Consider the following 17,395-nt stretch of genomic DNA (forward strand, 5'->3'; position numbering starts at 1 on the left):
AAAATTGTAGTAAAATTGTTTGCCTCTAGAGATTCTAGTGCCATAACATATTCTCTGAACTCCCATAAGTACTTCTGATAAAATTTTAGATTTAGGATTTTTTTAAAACCTAAACTAATACGTAAAACATTGAAATTGTAGATAAGATAATGAATACTTATGGATGCTAAGAACTTAGTACCCATAGGTGCGGTGCTCGATATCGAGGGGCTTGAGTTGAGCCATCTTTGATGGGCAGTATGCCCAGTTTAGATACAAGTGAAACTATTAAACTCCTACCGCTGAAACTGAGTCAAAGGTTTAGACTGCTGGGAACGAGGTATTATCAAAGGGACTCATATTGGATCTGGGAGTCAAGGGTCGATAATTGAACAACTCCAATCTAATGGAGCAGAACTATTTAGGAGTGTCGTTGGGGTCACCCTGACTGTGGCCGAGTATTAGTTGGTTGCCACAAATAGGATTATGAATGATTTTGATTGCACCCCAGAGTAGAAACTGAAGGGTGCTAAGGTTTTAGGGGGTCTAAGTCTCGAAGTAATGTATTCTGAAACCAATGTGTCAGTAACTAATCCTTTGGGTCAAAGTACCCTGGTGAATAAGTTGATAAAGAATTGTCCATTGGTATTTGGTGAGTATACATTTTTGATAGATTTGTTATTATTGATTTTTCATAATGATGATGTTTTGGGGTTGGATTGGTTGACAAAACATAATGCTATAGTTTCCAGGGGAGCTTCTTGGAGTGCCACTTGAGAGGATTAGAGTTTTCAATTGAGTTAGAACCTGGAACCTGGAACAGTACTTGTTTCTTGTGCACCCTACAGAATGGCCCTATTAGAACTTCAAGAACTAAAGGAGTAATTGAAAGATCTGTTAGATAATGGTTTTATACGACTAAGTGGATCACCATGGGTGCGTCAATTTTTGTTTGTGAAAAAGAAAGATGGAACAATGTGTCTGTGTATAGATTACCGTCAATAGAACAAGGTAAGAATAAATAATAAGTAGCATTTGCCAAGGATTGAACATTTTTTTGTTCAGTTATGTAAAATTTATTTGAAGTCTGGATACTATCAAGTAAAGATTAAAGGTAATGATGTGCCTAAGACAGCCTTTCGATCAAGGTATGGTCACTATGAATTTTTAGTAATGCCCTTTGGTTTGACTAATGTGCCTGCAATATTAATGGATTTAACGAACAGGGTATTCCATGCATATCTAGATCAGTCTGTATTGATCTTTATGGATGATATATTAGTTTATTCTAAGAATGATGATGATCATGAGGAATATTTGAGAACTATGTTGAGAACTCTAAATGATAATCAGTTGTATGCTAAGTTTAGTAAATGCGAGTTTTGGTTGAAAGAAGTACATTTTTGGGACATGTTATTTTTGTTGCTTGTATTAAGGTAGATCCTACCAAGGTAAAAGCGGTACTTGAGTGGAATCTGCCAAAAAATGTATCTAAAGCCCGTAGTTTTCTAGGATTAGCAGGGTATTACAAAATATTTATGAAAGGATTTTCAATATTAACATCACCACATGCTCGATTATTGAAGAAGAAAGAAAAGTTTGTGTGGAATGATGAATGTCAGTAGAGTTTTGAGAAATTGAAAACAGTTTTGATTGAAGCTTTAATATTAGCATAACCAAAGTCTGGTTTCAAGTATACATTTTTTATTGACACATCTTTGAATGGGTTGAGATGTGTACTTATGTAGAAGGGTAAGGATATATCTTATGTATCTCGTTAGCTTAAACTGCATGAGAAAAACTATCCAACTTATGATCTACAATTGGCAGCAGTTGTTTTAGCATTAAAGATATTATTTATATGGAGAGAAATGTCATGTATGCTCTGATCATAAAAGTTTGAAGTATTTGATGACTCAAAAGGATTTGAATTTGTGCCAAAAAAGATGGTTAGAATTGTTGAAAAGTTTTGATCTGATTATTGAGTATCATCTAGAGAAGGCAAATGTGGTAGCAGATGCTTTGAGTAGAAAAACTGTTGCAGCATTAATATCTCTCCGAGCAAACATAAGTATGTAATGCCCTCCACCTGAGCTGATGAACCAGATTCGAGTATTGGGTATTACATCCTATAATAGATGCAACTTAAAATTTTTTTCCTAAGTAAAATTTCTTTCTATGAATATGACAGAGTCTCTTATGGGTGTACATTGTATGGTTACATATAGAATTAATGATAATAAAATTTCATCAATTTTCCAATTTATCTCTCGGCTTACTGTATACATATTGGAATACAACCTAATAAACTTATGCTCAGAGTTAAGCACGACACTTAACTTCCTCTATATGCATAATATCCCGATCGGCCACTCCTTGGTGCAACCCTGGCTTTGTCCCTCGGCTCATACTCTTTTACAACCTGAAACAGGAAATAGCTTTATTAAGTTCATAAGAACTTAGTGAGATAATCCTTACATGCTTGTTTTAGTATATCAAAGCATGATAAATGCTTCGCATGTCCTTCATGTGTCCTTTGAATTTTCCTTATTCCTTTTTCAGTTACTCCACTAAGATTTCCTTTAACAGACTGTAATTACTCTTTTCTATTTTAGACCTTTATTTTCTTCTCAGTGTCTTTAAGAACTTACCTTCCTTTCATATTCATTAAGCATTCACTCTATTAGGCTCCAGATTTGAGGTCCAAACTCAAATGACCATTTCTTTCCTTTGAGCGTATTATACTTACAATCCCATCACTTTCTATGTCCCTTTTTAAAATTTTATCTTTACTTAATCCTTAACCACTCCATTTTTCCTCAATAGTAGAATTAAAATCTTATTTCATACGTCCTAATTTTACCACTACCTTTGGGTGTGGTACACTACGCCCATTACTTCACATAGAGTTTGCCAAGATATTTCTTACTTCAAACGTACTATCTATACATGCCTATAACATATATCTTGGATTCGCCACCTATTCTAGCACGCTCTAGCTTCACTATTATTTTCTTGTTATTATGCGAGGTTTGCCATTTCATTTACATACGGTGCCTTTCTTTCAGAGTTCACTGGATACTTAGTTCCTTCTACTTGTCCATACATTAACTCTGACGCGCACCATACCTTCAGAGTCCTATCTTTACTTTGCCTTTAGAGAACCATTCTTGTCATTCTTTCCTAATTCCATACACGTCATTAATTCAAAATTTGTTGTGAAGGCATTCCTTCATTTAAATAGTCACAATGGCTTCCTTTTTATTCACCACAAGGGCTTTCCGTTACAAATTTTCCACCAAGGTGTCTTGTCCTTAGGTTGCACACGAAGGTGTTCCTTTTCAGATATAGTCACAAAGGCTTCCTTTACGGAGATTGCCATAAAGGCTTTCTTGTCTAGAGTTTGCCACAAAGGCTTTCCTTTGACAGAGATCGCCACTAACAAAAATTGGGGTTTTAGACTCATCTTAGAGATGTTTTCATCAGCTTTTAGCCCTAGTTCTTAAGAAGGAATATAACTCTCCATTGACTTAACTCGAGTGTCCTTTTAACTTAACTCAAGTCTTTATAGGAACTTGGTAAACGTAACATCAATATTGAGTTGTCTTATCCAAAAACTATCACTTCTAAAAAACTTATCTGATTACTCCCTTAGCCTATAACCCTTCTAGTTCGCAGTCGATTAATTCCTAACCAACATCTCACACATTGGCTAGCATGGGACCACATTGGTTGTAATATCCCTAAATCGGGTCTAGTAGTTTTGGATATATTTTTCGGGTTCTGAGTGTGAAACTAGGAATTTATAGGGTTTCTAGTAATTTTTAATTTAATTTAGGAGGTTAATTTCATCTAAAATCGATTAAACAATAATTCGAAAAATTAAAAAATATTTTTTCAAAAAATTAATTTTAAAGATTTCAAATAATTATTACTAAAAATAATCAGTTTGGGTTGAAAAATAATTTTAAAATAATTTTTATTGGGGTAATTTGAGTAAAATTTAAATATTAATTACATAGGATTTAATTGTAAAATAAGGGAAAAATTAGAGTATTCATATGGAAAATAAACCTTCAAATTCAAATTTTGGGAGGGAAAGGATTAAATGGTAAAAGTAAGGGAAATGTTGGAATGGCCATTAGGCAAATTTCCCAATTTTTAAATTTCTAGTGGGTGGTTTCAGTTTTAAAACTAATGTATCTAGCCCACTTTTCACACAATTTACATCAAATTAGAGAGCTTTAAAATTCATTTTCTTTGCATGATTTTAAAGATCTATCATCATAGAATACATCCTACAAATTTCTTTCTCAAAATACTCTCTCAATTCACCAGAAATTATTCTCAAAAGTAGCCAAAAATATTCTGAAATTTCTCAAGTTTCCTGAATCAAGATTCTCAATCAACGAATTTAGAGTGAATCAAAGGTAATCTTCAATCCTAAACTTTTTTTTATGATGATTAGAAATATTTTTACATGATTTTGGAGTCAAATAAATGATTTTTATCAATGTCAACTTCTTCCAAGAACACATTGTTCTTTAATGGTGGATCTTAAATTCTGAGAAAAAATCCACAAATCAATGAATGTTTCAACTCAAAATGGATCCATTAGAAGGTTTTTGATCTTATTTATCAAAGATTAAACATGATTTGTGAGGTAATTTAAAGAAATTTGAATTTCATCATCTTCATGAACTGATTTTTTGGAATTTCGTGAAATTGATTTAAAGATGAAATTGATGCTTAGTTTAAGTGTATTTGGTCTAGTATTGATGATTGAAAGCGTTTAGGAGGCCTAAAGAGATCAATTTTGTGAGGAATCTAGTTTTCGACTTGATGTTACAAATTTGGTAAGGTATCTTTGTGAGATGATTTCGATTAGTATAGTTAATTAAAATTCCTGTTTATTATAACATTTGAAAGGTGGTAATGTCTACTTTAGCTCTATTAAAGCTCCAAATCTTGAAGAGGACCGAGCTAACCGGAATTGAAGCTTGGATTTGCTTGGTTGATCACTTGTTTATGGTAGAATAAATTGTGTGGTGAGTGTTTCTAAGGGTGATTTGGTAAATTGACCCTCATTTATGTTTAACTAGTAGCTTAATTGATTATTTCAATTGATTAATCATGGTAGAATGGCTGATTTTTGCAAGATTGATATTATATATATAAGAGTTGAATTTTTATTGAATAATGGTAAGTAAGCATTTAGGTGATTTTGTGCAATTTAATTAGGTTAGTTATATTGATGATTAAATCATGTTTACTAGAGTTTTTTATAATGATATATTGGTGTTACAATTGGTAATTGAACATTGGAAAATGAAAAATAAAATGCTTGATTTAATTGGATGTTAAATGGCTATGTTACATGTTAAACATAAGCATTTTGTCACATTAAATTGAGCATAATAATTACTGATTTATATGTTATGTTTGGCTGAATATATTGGCAACATGCATGGTGGATCCATTGGATATAGTTGGCATGCCATAGGATTTGTGAGTACTCACCTTTATTTGTGACATTATGACCATAAGGCTCTCAGTGGACTGATTTGTTTGGAGTAGATAAGAGAGTGTTGAGCATGAGTCTCCACTCATTGGGTTATTTGAGGCACTATAAGGGAGGGTGTGCTTCGGCCCGCTCAACTTGATGGACTATATTTGATATTTGTGGGAGTTCAGAGATCTATTTATTCCAATGTATGATCACCCGATTAAGCCATGAAAAGTGTATGCGAATATGTTTATGTGTGATTATTGTTATATCATTCAATGTTTGTAAGACATGAATAATTGATTCTTGATATTGATAAAACATATGGAAATTAAATTGAAATGTTTCTTTATCATGGCTAATAATTGGTGATTGATTGGATGTGATTTAAGCATGATTTGGATTTTGATTTACTAGTCGTTTTTATTAACATTCACTGAGCTTTTTAAAGCTCACACCCTTACAATTCATGCCGATAATCGTCGAGTTTGAGGAGCTGACGAGCCAAGCAAGAGAGTTCCAAGAAATTTAGGCTTGGTAGAGACTTTATTACACATTTTAAAGACTGTAATCAGGCATTGTGGAACTTCTACGAATTAGTTTAATTATGGTTGTAATTGGACATTAGACATTTTATTTTGGATGGTTTTATAATAATTTTGAGGCATGTTTAAGTTTAATTATTGAATGATTTACGGTGTATTGTTTCTTAATAACACGTTGATTGATAACACGGTGTGTGATGAAATTTATACTAACGATTGTTTAAATTAAGCTTCCATGGAGTGGGTTACTAGCGGCTAAGGTACGCCACTTATTTGATTTCTTCGGTGTTTGTTATGCATGAAATTGATTGCCTAATTCTATATAATTGAGGCTTAACTGATGTCAATAAATTCAATTAAAGGTGTATGCATATGTATGTTAATTAATCGTAGTTAAATCAGATTGACCATTAATATATGCAAAATCAGGTTTTAAAACAAGTTTTTCGCAAAAATAGGTGCAATAGTTTTCACACGAGCATGTTCCTATCCACATGGGCATGCGAGGGGTTTGAACTTTTGTCTTTTTAATTTGGTATCCTAATTTGTTTAACTTACAATTTAGTCTTGAAAATTGATTAGTCTAATTAGAGCCTTAGATGAGAAGGAAACTTGGTAAAATTTTGGGATTAGTCTCATAATGAGTAAAATTCGATAGGAACATGCTTAATTTATAATTCGGAATAGGTCCTGATAGATTGTATTTGTTACAATTTAAACCCTAGTAATAAGACTTGAATTGGACATAGTAAACGAACTTAAATTAAGCTGAAATTTTTAGGCTTGCATAATTTGATTAAAAGAAGGTCAGTAAACACTTAGATCTAAAATCGGGTTAGTTTTACCATAGATGCTAAAATGATGAAAATGCCCTTAGGTTAAATTACCTAAGAAAAGTTTAAAATTGGCTCATAGTTTGCTTCCGCATTAATAAATAACTGATAATTAAATAAGATTGAGGTGTTATAAGGTCGATGTGTGTCTTGGGTGGTTGTTAGCCAGAAAGTCACTTAGGTGGCTAATGTAATACTTCGAATTTGGGTTGGTCCATCTCGGTCGGGTTTGGGGTGTCACATTGGTCACTGAATGTAGTATATCACTAGCGTGGACTCATACCTTATAATCATTCCTTTCATAATTACCACTTCTATCTCACTTATCATCGTAATATGATGGGGAGTCCTTGTCTATTTATTTTCATGTCGGAGTCCGCCCATTCTATACACTAAAAAGGGCTTTTGGGCAAACACTTCTTCGCCAATAGTACCTTTTTATAATATGTACCATATTCATATATATATTCTTACCAGTACTCCTTGATTCGTCATACTTACCTTTCTTTAGATTTAGTCATCAACTTTGTTCTTTCATAAAATCCTATACGCTGTACATACCAGAGTTCACCACGAGTTCCATTCCACTACACCAAAACAAGCTTTTAGCGGCCTTTTTTAGGCCTTTAGCGGCGCTTTTTAGCGCATCTCCGCAAAAAATGCTGTTGTTGACAACGTCGCTAATGTTTGTTGCGTTTTTAGAAATAAACGCCGCTAATGGTCATGACTTTTAGTGGTGCTTATCCTACAAATGCCACTATAGATCATGATTTTTAGCGGCACTTTTCCCACAAATGCCGCTATAGATCATCAGTTTTAGCGACGCTTTTTCGTACAAATGCCGCTATAAAACATACCTTTAACGACGCTTTTCACACAAACACCGCTAAAAACATATCTTTAAAAAAATTTAAATAATATTTATTTTTATGATAAATATTATATTATGTTTTAAGGATTAATAAAAAATATTATTTAAATTAAAATTTCTACAAAAATTTTAACTTTAAAACTAAATATAAAAATTAATGAATTTAAATTTAGAATTTAAAATAATAAATTAATAACACAATTAAAATCCAAAAGTTAGAAATCTTAAGTAAAAATAAAAATTTAGAATCAAAACTAAAATAAATAATACATATGCAAGGTAATAAAACATACAATGCGTTTTCTTAATCAAGTAAATCTTGGTAATAAAAGATATAATACATTTACTAAATCAAGGAAATCTTGTAATGAACTCAAAGCAATGAGCCTTAGAAAAAAAATTTTGAGCATGGCTTCGAATTTGAACAGCAGATTTGGTGCCTACATGCTCTGCATGAAAATAAGAGTAACTTAAACTATTCAAACCATAGTGAACATGGCAAAGATAAGTAAATCACTTCAACTCATTGTGCACTTACCTTCTATTTAGCGCCAGCCATGACCATACAACCTTAAAGCTTCAATCAACCCGACCCACCAAATTGATTATAAAGTCAAGATTCAAGCAAAAAAGCAAATCTGATTCTGAAAAAAAGGAAGAAAATGATTGAGGAACTTTAAAGACCCGAGTCCTGACCAATCAAATGCTGAGCTAAATATTTGATAATTGAATCAAACCAAAGTCCAAAGAAACTCTAGTAAACTAAACATACTACTCATTGTAGTAGCTTAAATACCTTATGATCTACATCTATTTCAATTGATTAACTTTAATTTTATAGTTGGTCAGGGGAAAAACTTTTTAAAAAAAGTACAATTATTAATCTCTTTACATTGCCATACCAAAAATGAGCCAATCAAATAATATTGCTCGAAAATCAACTATCTAATTATTTATGTATAATTAATTAGTAAAAATAAACAATTCAATGATTATATGCAATAAATTAAAATAAATTAATAATTCAATAATTTATCAACATTCAAATTTATGTGTTTATCACTAACAACTGTAAGGGTTAACTTCCATCAATAACAGATCAGTTTCAAAAAATACAACAATAATCCTAGATTTCTCCAAAAACAAACAAAATTGCAGACACTTTAACACAAAAAAACACGAATCAAAGAAGGAAAATTAGAAGATCAAATAGGAAACTAACCTGACTTTTATAGCAAGAGCGAGCAAAGCTTTTTTTCTGAAACCCATACAGTGGATAGAGAAGGAACGGAAAGACAAAAAACCACAAGCTTTTACCTTGATTTTTCTTCTTAATCGTAATTACATGGAGACCATTTAGTCCTCGAGCAAAAATTGTTAAGAAACAAACATAAAGAATGATGCTTCACTATTTGCAAGAACCAAATGTAACATCAGTTTCAAAATAATGTCAAAACTGGGAAATTAACATCTGAGCATATGAATAACTTATTATATAACATCATGAAATTGGAGAATCTCCAAATTCAGTCGCATATAATACCTACAACCCATGATGGATGTACATTATTGAAGTCACACCATCAAATATGTACCCATCAAACTTATACTCCTCCAGCCACCATCTTGCATTTGAAAGAAGATACCTCAGTACCTAAAGCAATAATTAAGAAATAATATTTACAACTGGAAGGGAGGAAGCCAAAATCTTTAAACAAGCTATTCATTAAGAAATGTTTAGGTAGAAGTACATACGTCCCAGCTTCCATAATTAAAAAGGCGAGAATCCCACATCGAGTGGTGACGCCTTGACCCCGTGTGGAAGTAATGACCATCAGTTCCATCAAACATGTTCAGCCCATCTAACACATTATTGGAAGCATGGCTGTAATCATAAAACATCATTCAGATACATAGGTAGATAACAAAATAAAATTAGCAACTTAACTTAATTATAGAATAAAAATGAATGGGGATATAGCAAACAAATGCTTTAACAACAAGCTGGTCATGAACAATCATACTAGAAATTTTATTGTATTCTAGTCATTTATATATTCTCAATCAATTACGACTTTGCTTCTCTCTTTTAGATTTATTTTTTAGCAACCTTTTAGGAAGCAAAAATCAACTAGAGAAACGAAGGAGTAAAAGTGACAACAAATAAGAGCCTAAATTCTCATGGCCATATTTGCATCAAGTCTACTGGAAAAATGAGCATAAAGCCAAAGCAGGAAAAGAATAAGAGTTCAAGTTCTCATTTCCTGTACAAACAATCCAGGACATTTTGTTTGCACAAAAAATCTAACAACAAACACAGAAGAGTTTAAGTTTTCATTTTATTTACAAAACAATCAGGGAAAATGTTTGCACAAAAAGTATAACATCAAATATAGCTGAAGGGCATGTTTCTAGAAATTATATTCTCCTGCAGACATAACTATTACCTGTGCACAATATCCATAAGAACAAGTATACCCAACTCATGAGCCTTATCTATCAGTGACTTATGGTCATCAGGGGTTCCAAAGCGGCTACTATGTGCAAAGAAGTTTGTCACATGGTACATGCAAAATATTAAATGCAACTTGTTATAAGTAGAAAATTGTGTCTACTTATATCTGCCACATAGCAGTTAGTACAAGTTTACAAACTTACAAACATACACAGCAACAAATAGATTTGAGCCAATATTACGATGCAGGTAATACCCAAAGCTAGCATAATATGAGTGCTCTTGACTAGTCATGATCTGAACAGCATTGTACCCAAGTCTTTTAATACAGGGAAGAACATCATCTCTAAAGTTGGCGTATGTGTTAATAATTGGCTCCTACATCAGAGAGTTGATAATACTAAGAGAATTGTAACAAAGAAAATAAAGATCAAAGGTGTTCATGGGACAATTTTTCTTTGAATGACAGAATGCATGATCATTAAGTTTTAGCATGTTAGTCATATTCTACACAAGCATGTTAATCTTATATTATATGCACATGCCATTATCCACAGTGAGACCGAACATAAGGCATAATGATTCAGTTAATTTCTTCTCCAACAAATAGTAAACAAAAATGATTCAATTTCAATGACAAAACCCATTCCCCAAATCACATCTAAACCTTACCAAACTGTAAATAAATAAAACACAGAATTTATGCTTATTTTTATTAACTATTTACTATGTAAAACACTCCATTAACATTAAAATCACTATTTTTTTCTTTTGAGAAGTAAAATTCAAATAAGTAAATTGCTTTTTCTAATCGAATCAGCGAATTAAGTCAATAATTGTAGTTTCCAACACTAAACTTCGACTAAACCTTGCAATATCCAACTTGAGCTAATTTTAAATCTATTCTGGAAACCCAGAAATAATCAGCAATTAAAGGAAGAAAAACAAAAACAAAATCCTCCTTTCCACAAAGTTGCTAATCGTATGCAGCTAACTTAGATTGTGAGAGAGAAATCTTGAAGTTTCAAGGTCTTCGTATGATTAATTAAGCCATGGTTAAAGAGATCTTATCTATGAATCGAAACCACTGACGAAAACTAGCATGCCGCCAGCGCCGGAGGGCTGACAATCGACTGTGGTAATGCTGTGCTGACACCGCTGGAAAGGAAGGCTGATGAGTTTAGCGACGATGCTCTGAGAGCCTTGGATCTTTTGACCCTCCAAAGTCAACATTAAACCGTCCTGGTAGAGATTGGCTAGACCGGCCCTGTTCAAACAGATGAAATTACAAGAGAGCGAGCGAAAAGGAGACGGAAAGAATCGAAGAACTTTGGAGAGAGGGAGAAAGAAGATCCGAGAAAAAGAAAGAAGAGGAGAAAGAAATGAGTCTGAAAAGGGTGAAGAAGTGAAATGCTCATAGACCGTGAAGAAGAGGGAAAAAAATTAGGGGTTTCAGCGGGGGAAAATTGGGATAAAAAGGCGCGAATTTTTTTAAAATAAAATGATTTTTATGGCGTTTTTTATAAAAATCTTGCTAGTGCTTATCTTTTGCGGTGTTTTTTTATAAAACGCCATTAAAAATTAAAATTCTAATCAGAAACGGCGCCGTTTTGTTAAGCTTTAATGCATAGTTCTGGCGTTTTCTGTAAAAAAGGCCACTAAAAACTAATTTACTTAAGCCAAACGATGACGTTTTAAATAAATAATTCTAAAATTTTTAAGTAATATTTATAAGAATTATATAAAGTTATAAATTTTAGGTTTTTTTTGTCTTTTTTGTTTGTATTTTTATTTCATTTCTTATAATTTGGTCCTATATATCCAAAATAATTAATTATACGTACCTAAATATATATCCATCCATATATATATCAATACTTTTTTTAAATTATTTATTAATTCTATTTAAACTAATATTTAAATATATGGTTTAGATTAAATTTTTAAAATATATTTTTAAAAAACTAATTAATCTAAACCCAAAACCCTGATCTGACCCTAAAATCCCTAAACCTTAAATCTCTAACTCTTAACCCCTAACCCCTAACTCCTAACCCCTAAACATTAAATCTCAACCCCCAAATCCATACCCCCTAATCCTTGAAATACCATCCAAAAAAATCCCTAAATCTTTAATAATCATAAAATAGTTAAAATCGGTTAAAAATAATTAATAGTTAAAATTTTGGTATAAAGTAGCAATAAACAATATTATCTTTATAAAACTTATTTTTTTATATAAAGTTTGAAATTTATAATATTTTATTTTATTGATAAATGCATAAATTTATCTAATTAAATAATTTATTATATTCTTTCTCAAATAGATAAATGAAAATAAGAAGGACTAACAAGTATATGGGATGTTTTTTTATTGAAGTGATAAAAATAAGAATGATAGCGAGTCAGGTATATGCATATTTTTGAATGATTTCAATTCAAATTCACAAATTTATTTAAGTATTTAAATGTTATTCATGAATTATTTGAGTATTACTATTCAAATTCGAATTTAAATTAAATAATATTATCCATTGAATATTTGAATGCTAAAAAAAACCTAATTTTAAAATTTTAATTTTTTTGTGGATATTCATATCCACAAAAACCCAAATTTGAATATGGTAAAATTATTTTAATATATATAATCAGAATTGTAAGAATTTAGTAACTACTAGATTCATATATTTGAAATTACATTTGTTATCCGAATAAGCAATGTAGATTTAAATAATGGATATTCAAGGTATCTACCCACATCCACTTCGAATTCATAGGATATAGCAATTTTAAAATCTGAATCTAACTATTATTCCAACCTAAAAAAAATTGTCTTAGATCATCTGAATCCGTAATCTGATTTTTCATCTTTAACTAAAATATTTTTTATCCCATTAACATATGTAAGTGTCCACCAAGCTTTGTTTTTTATTCTATTTATTGATTTTTTTTATTTCTTTAAGAATTATTGTTTTATGGTTTTAATGTGGTGTTTTATTAATTTTTTTCAGATTTTGTTGGTTAATAATTTTTATTTATGTTGAAAAATAGAGGAAAAAATAGTTGATATATATTGTTGGGAACCAAGATAACTTGGTTGAAGAAATGAAAGTAGGAGTGAAAGTGCATTATGAAGAAGCTTACCATCTTTTACAAATTTATTATCTCTTTACAATTATATACACAAACCAAATCATATACCCAAACCAAAAACCCTAAACAAATTTATTATTATCTCTTTTACAATTATATAAGAACATATTTAAAATATAAATTAAAAAAACTAATTAATCTAAACCCAATACCGTAACCCGACCCCTAAATCCCTAGCTAAACCCTAAATCCCTAACTCCTAACGTCTAACCCCGGCTCTAACCCGTAAACATTAAATCTCAGCCCTTAAACCATAATCCCTAAATCCATATATATATACTCCTGATCAATTATGATAACCTTAAAATAGTAACCCCTAAACCGACCTAAAATCATAAAGTAATAATCATATATATACCCTAAACCTAAAACATTAAATTAACTATAGTGATAATTAATTAATTCAATATTTTAAATTTAAATTAATACTATCTCTTTTACGATTATATAAGAAATTTTTTAATATATAAATTAAAAAATAATTAGTAATCATGTACCCAAAAAACTTTAAAATTATTTTAAATAATAGTATTTTAATTTTTCCATGTGTATTATTTCAAATTATTTCTACGTGTTATTTTTTTCTAAAGATTTTAAATATTCAATTAGAAATAAGTTGAATTTTATTTAATTAATATAAATAATAAATCAATTAAGATAAAATGTTTTTTGCGGCGCATTCAAAAAATGTCGCTAAAAACCCAAGCATTAGCGGTGCTTTTTCAAAAATGCCGCTAAAACCCCGAGCATTAGCGACGCTTTTCTAAAAATGCTGCTAAAACCCCGAGCATTAGTGGCGCTTTTCTAAAAACGCCGCTAAAACCCCGAGCATTAGTGGCGCTTCATAAAAAACGCCGCTAAAACCTCGAGCATTAGCGGCGCTTTTTAAAAAACACAGCTAAAACCCACAGCATTGGCAGCGCTACTCCAAAAATACCACTAAAGCCCCCGATAGGTCACCAATCGACGTCGTTGGGTTTGGTTTTTTGCGGCGTTTTCCCAAAAAAGGCCGCTAATGCTTTTTTTAGTGGCGTTTTCTTGAAAACGCCGCTAATGCACAATCTTTAGCTGCGATTTCCGTAAAGCGCTGCTAATGCTCATTTTTACCGGCATTTTTTGTCCAAACGCCGCTAAAAGTGCCTCTAAAAGCTTGTTTTGGTGTAGTGTTCCTTTCGTACAGAATCTGCCAGACCAAGGCATCACTAGCACACTTAGAAAGTCCTTACACTTAATTGAATCCTAACATTGGGCACTTGAAACTTACCCTTAAGCCTTACTTTTATAAACAACACCAAAATAGTTAGGACTTCACCGGGCGGGATGTTACAAAGTATGTCTGATAATGGATCCTTACCGGCAAAATTAGTTGTGAAGCCAACTTTTGTTTCATAGATATTAGAAGAGCAGATTAAAAATGTTCAGTGTGAATTTTTTAAGCAACGAATGATATTTGGAAAAGCAACAAATTTCTATATGGGTAAAGATGGTGAGTTGAGATTCATAGGAAGAATATTTGTACCAGCTGAGAATGAATTCAGGAAAGAGTTGCTAAGAGATGTTCATCAGGGACCTTTTTCACTCCATCCTTGGAGTATTAAAATGTATAAAGATTTGAAGAGCTCATATTGGTGGCCTGGTATGAAGAGAGAAATCGTTGAGTATGTCTCAACCTGTTTGACTTTTCAATGGGTTAAGGTAGAACATTAAGTTCCCTTAGGTAAGTTGTATCCTTTTGAATTACCAGAATGGAAGTAGAATAGGATTACCATGGATTTAATATCTGGTTTTCCCTTTAGTCCTTCAAGGAAAAATTTTGTATGGGTGATAGTAGATAGGATTACTAAGTCCGCTCATTTTCTACCTGTAAATCTAGCTTATTCTTTAGAGAAGTTAGCTGAGCTTTATATTACTGAGATAGTATGCCTGCATGGAATTTCATCTTCTATAGTTTTAGATAGAGATGTAACATTTACTTCGAGATTCTGGAATTAGTTGCAGAGATCTTTGGGAACTAAACTGCAATTCAGTATTGTATTTCATCCTCAAACTGGTGGCTAGTCTAAAAGAGTTATTCAAGTCTTGGAGGATATGTTGAGAAACTATGTAATTGATTTTGGAATAAACCGGGAAAGATATGTTCCTTTGGTTGAGTTTGCTCACAACAATAGTATTTGTGCTAATTTGAAAATTTCTCCCTTTAAAGCTTTATATGGAAGAAGGTGTAGAACACCTATGTGAAGCTCAGTTAAAGAAATTTAGTGGGTCCTGAGTTAGTGCGTGAAATTGAAGAAAAAGTATTTGTTATTCGTAGTAATTTAAAAGCGGCTTGTAACACCCTTTACCCGTATTAGACACCGGAATAGGGTACAAGGCATTACCAGAACACATACACTTGTAAACATATTGAATCGAGTTATAAAATTTCATCTAAATTAAAATTTTCAAATTATTAACATACTTTTATAATTCTTCACTATATATCCTCAAAATATTATATTCATACTAAATAGAGCCTCCTAGACCCGATACATACTCATGCAATTCAATGCTTCATTTCCTTTTCATTCATTTCACAATTTCTCATGCTTACAATTCAAATAATATCACTAGCAATTTCCTTTTAATTCGCTTACAATTCAATATCATTAAGATCAATACTAATACGTATTTACCATTTAACTCAATGTGTATCGATTATACCATTCATTTACACATTTATGAAATTCTCAATTTTGCAATGAAAATATCATTTTAGCTTAAATAACAACATCAATTCAACTTATTATCCTCTTTTTTCGTCATTTTACACTTCAAGTATGAACTTATTATTTCATTACCATTCCACACTCGTTTCCTATGCTTATCACACAAGACATAAACATATCATTCAACCATAGTTGCAAGCTAGTACATTGAAACATAATTCTTTTTAGAACTAACCACATGATAAACCATTTCACTAGAGATTACATAATTTAAACCTTACCTCCCCTTTCATGATCACAAGCATATTTCCGTTTTGGCACTTACTATTTCGATGCATAACTTATAGATTTAACGTGGCATAATCTCGCCACAACTTGGCCAAAGCCTAAACATGTATACCAAATATGCCAGCCAAATAAACATATAACATAAGCATTATAAGCATGGATGAGCACAATATTTATTCATGTATCAAACTTACAAGCATGTGTTAACTCAATACCCATTCATGACATTACTTCATTCCAAATAATATACCAAATATACCATACATACATACTATGAAACTTTATTTTCCCACATGAGCTTAAACCATGACCAATAACGCACAAATATATGCGTCATTTTTATTTCTTCGTTTATCAATTATAATAGAGCGTATTACCAATTATACACAAATCATTCATATATTTCCCAATTTTTCCTCCACCTCCTCTCCATTCCTCATCCTTAATGTGTATAACACACTTAAACAATATTATACATACTTTCACTTTTTTCCCATATGTAAATTCAAGTTGACTATCTGCGTCATAGTCAATAATTTATTTATATCTCGAGTTACAGAGCTTAAAATTAAGATTCGTTAATTTTCCCTAAAAATAGACTCATATATCTTCTTACTATAAAATTTTTAGAATTTTTTTCTTAGCCAATAAGTATATTTTATTCTTTAAAATTTCCCATGTTTCACTATTTGATAGTTCTGACCCCTCTTCACTAAAAATTAAATATCTCATTGTACAGAATTTAGATAATGTTCTAGTTTGTTTTTTTTAAAATAGGCTCATTCAGGATTCTAAAAATATAAATTTCAGGCCATAATTATTTTTTAAAAATTTTTAACAATTTTCCAAAGTTAGAACAGGGGATTCCGAAATCATTCTAACCCTGTCTCACTAAAATTCAAATATCTCAAAATATATAATTCTTTTTCTTATTCTGTTTCCTTTATGTGAAAATAAACTCATTCAGCTTTAATTCCACAACTCATTCAGCTTCTAATTTAATTTCCACTATTTTTAGTGATTTTTCAAAGTCTCACAACTGTTGTTGTCCTAAACTATT

The 17,395-nt window shown here is 31.3% G+C and overlaps 1 protein-coding gene across 7 annotated transcripts; it reads right to left on the reverse strand.

The window, feature by feature from the left end:
• Positions 1 to 7,963: 7,963 nt before the first annotated feature.
• Positions 7,964 to 11,629, reverse strand: LOC107933414 (1,4-alpha-glucan-branching enzyme 1, chloroplastic/amyloplastic). 7 transcript variants are annotated; one of them, XR_001693621.2, is made up of 6 exons: positions 10,446 to 11,626; positions 10,182 to 10,268; positions 9,490 to 9,619; positions 8,957 to 9,388; positions 8,273 to 8,378; positions 7,964 to 8,183 (listed from the first exon to the last, which is right to left on the reverse strand). XR_001693621.2 is itself a non-coding variant. In XM_041086287.1 (5 exons), exons 1-4 carry the CDS (start codon positions 10,481 to 10,483, stop codon positions 9,278 to 9,280), a joined length of 414 nt encoding a protein of 137 aa, XP_040942221.1. In that variant the 5' UTR covers positions 10,484 to 11,621; the 3' UTR covers positions 7,964 to 8,183; positions 8,273 to 9,277. The 7 variants fall into 7 exon arrangements, 1 of the variants encoding a protein (XP_040942221.1); XR_005908908.1 differs by having other exon boundaries at positions 10,182 to 10,271; positions 10,446 to 11,625; XR_005908907.1 differs by having other exon boundaries at positions 10,401 to 11,625.
• Positions 11,630 to 17,395: the final 5,766 nt, after the last annotated feature.

Source organism: Gossypium hirsutum, chromosome D01, assembly GCF_007990345.1.
Source record: "Gossypium hirsutum isolate 1008001.06 chromosome D01, Gossypium_hirsutum_v2.1, whole genome shotgun sequence".
Lineage (NCBI taxonomy): Eukaryota > Viridiplantae > Streptophyta > Magnoliopsida > Malvales > Malvaceae > Gossypium > Gossypium hirsutum.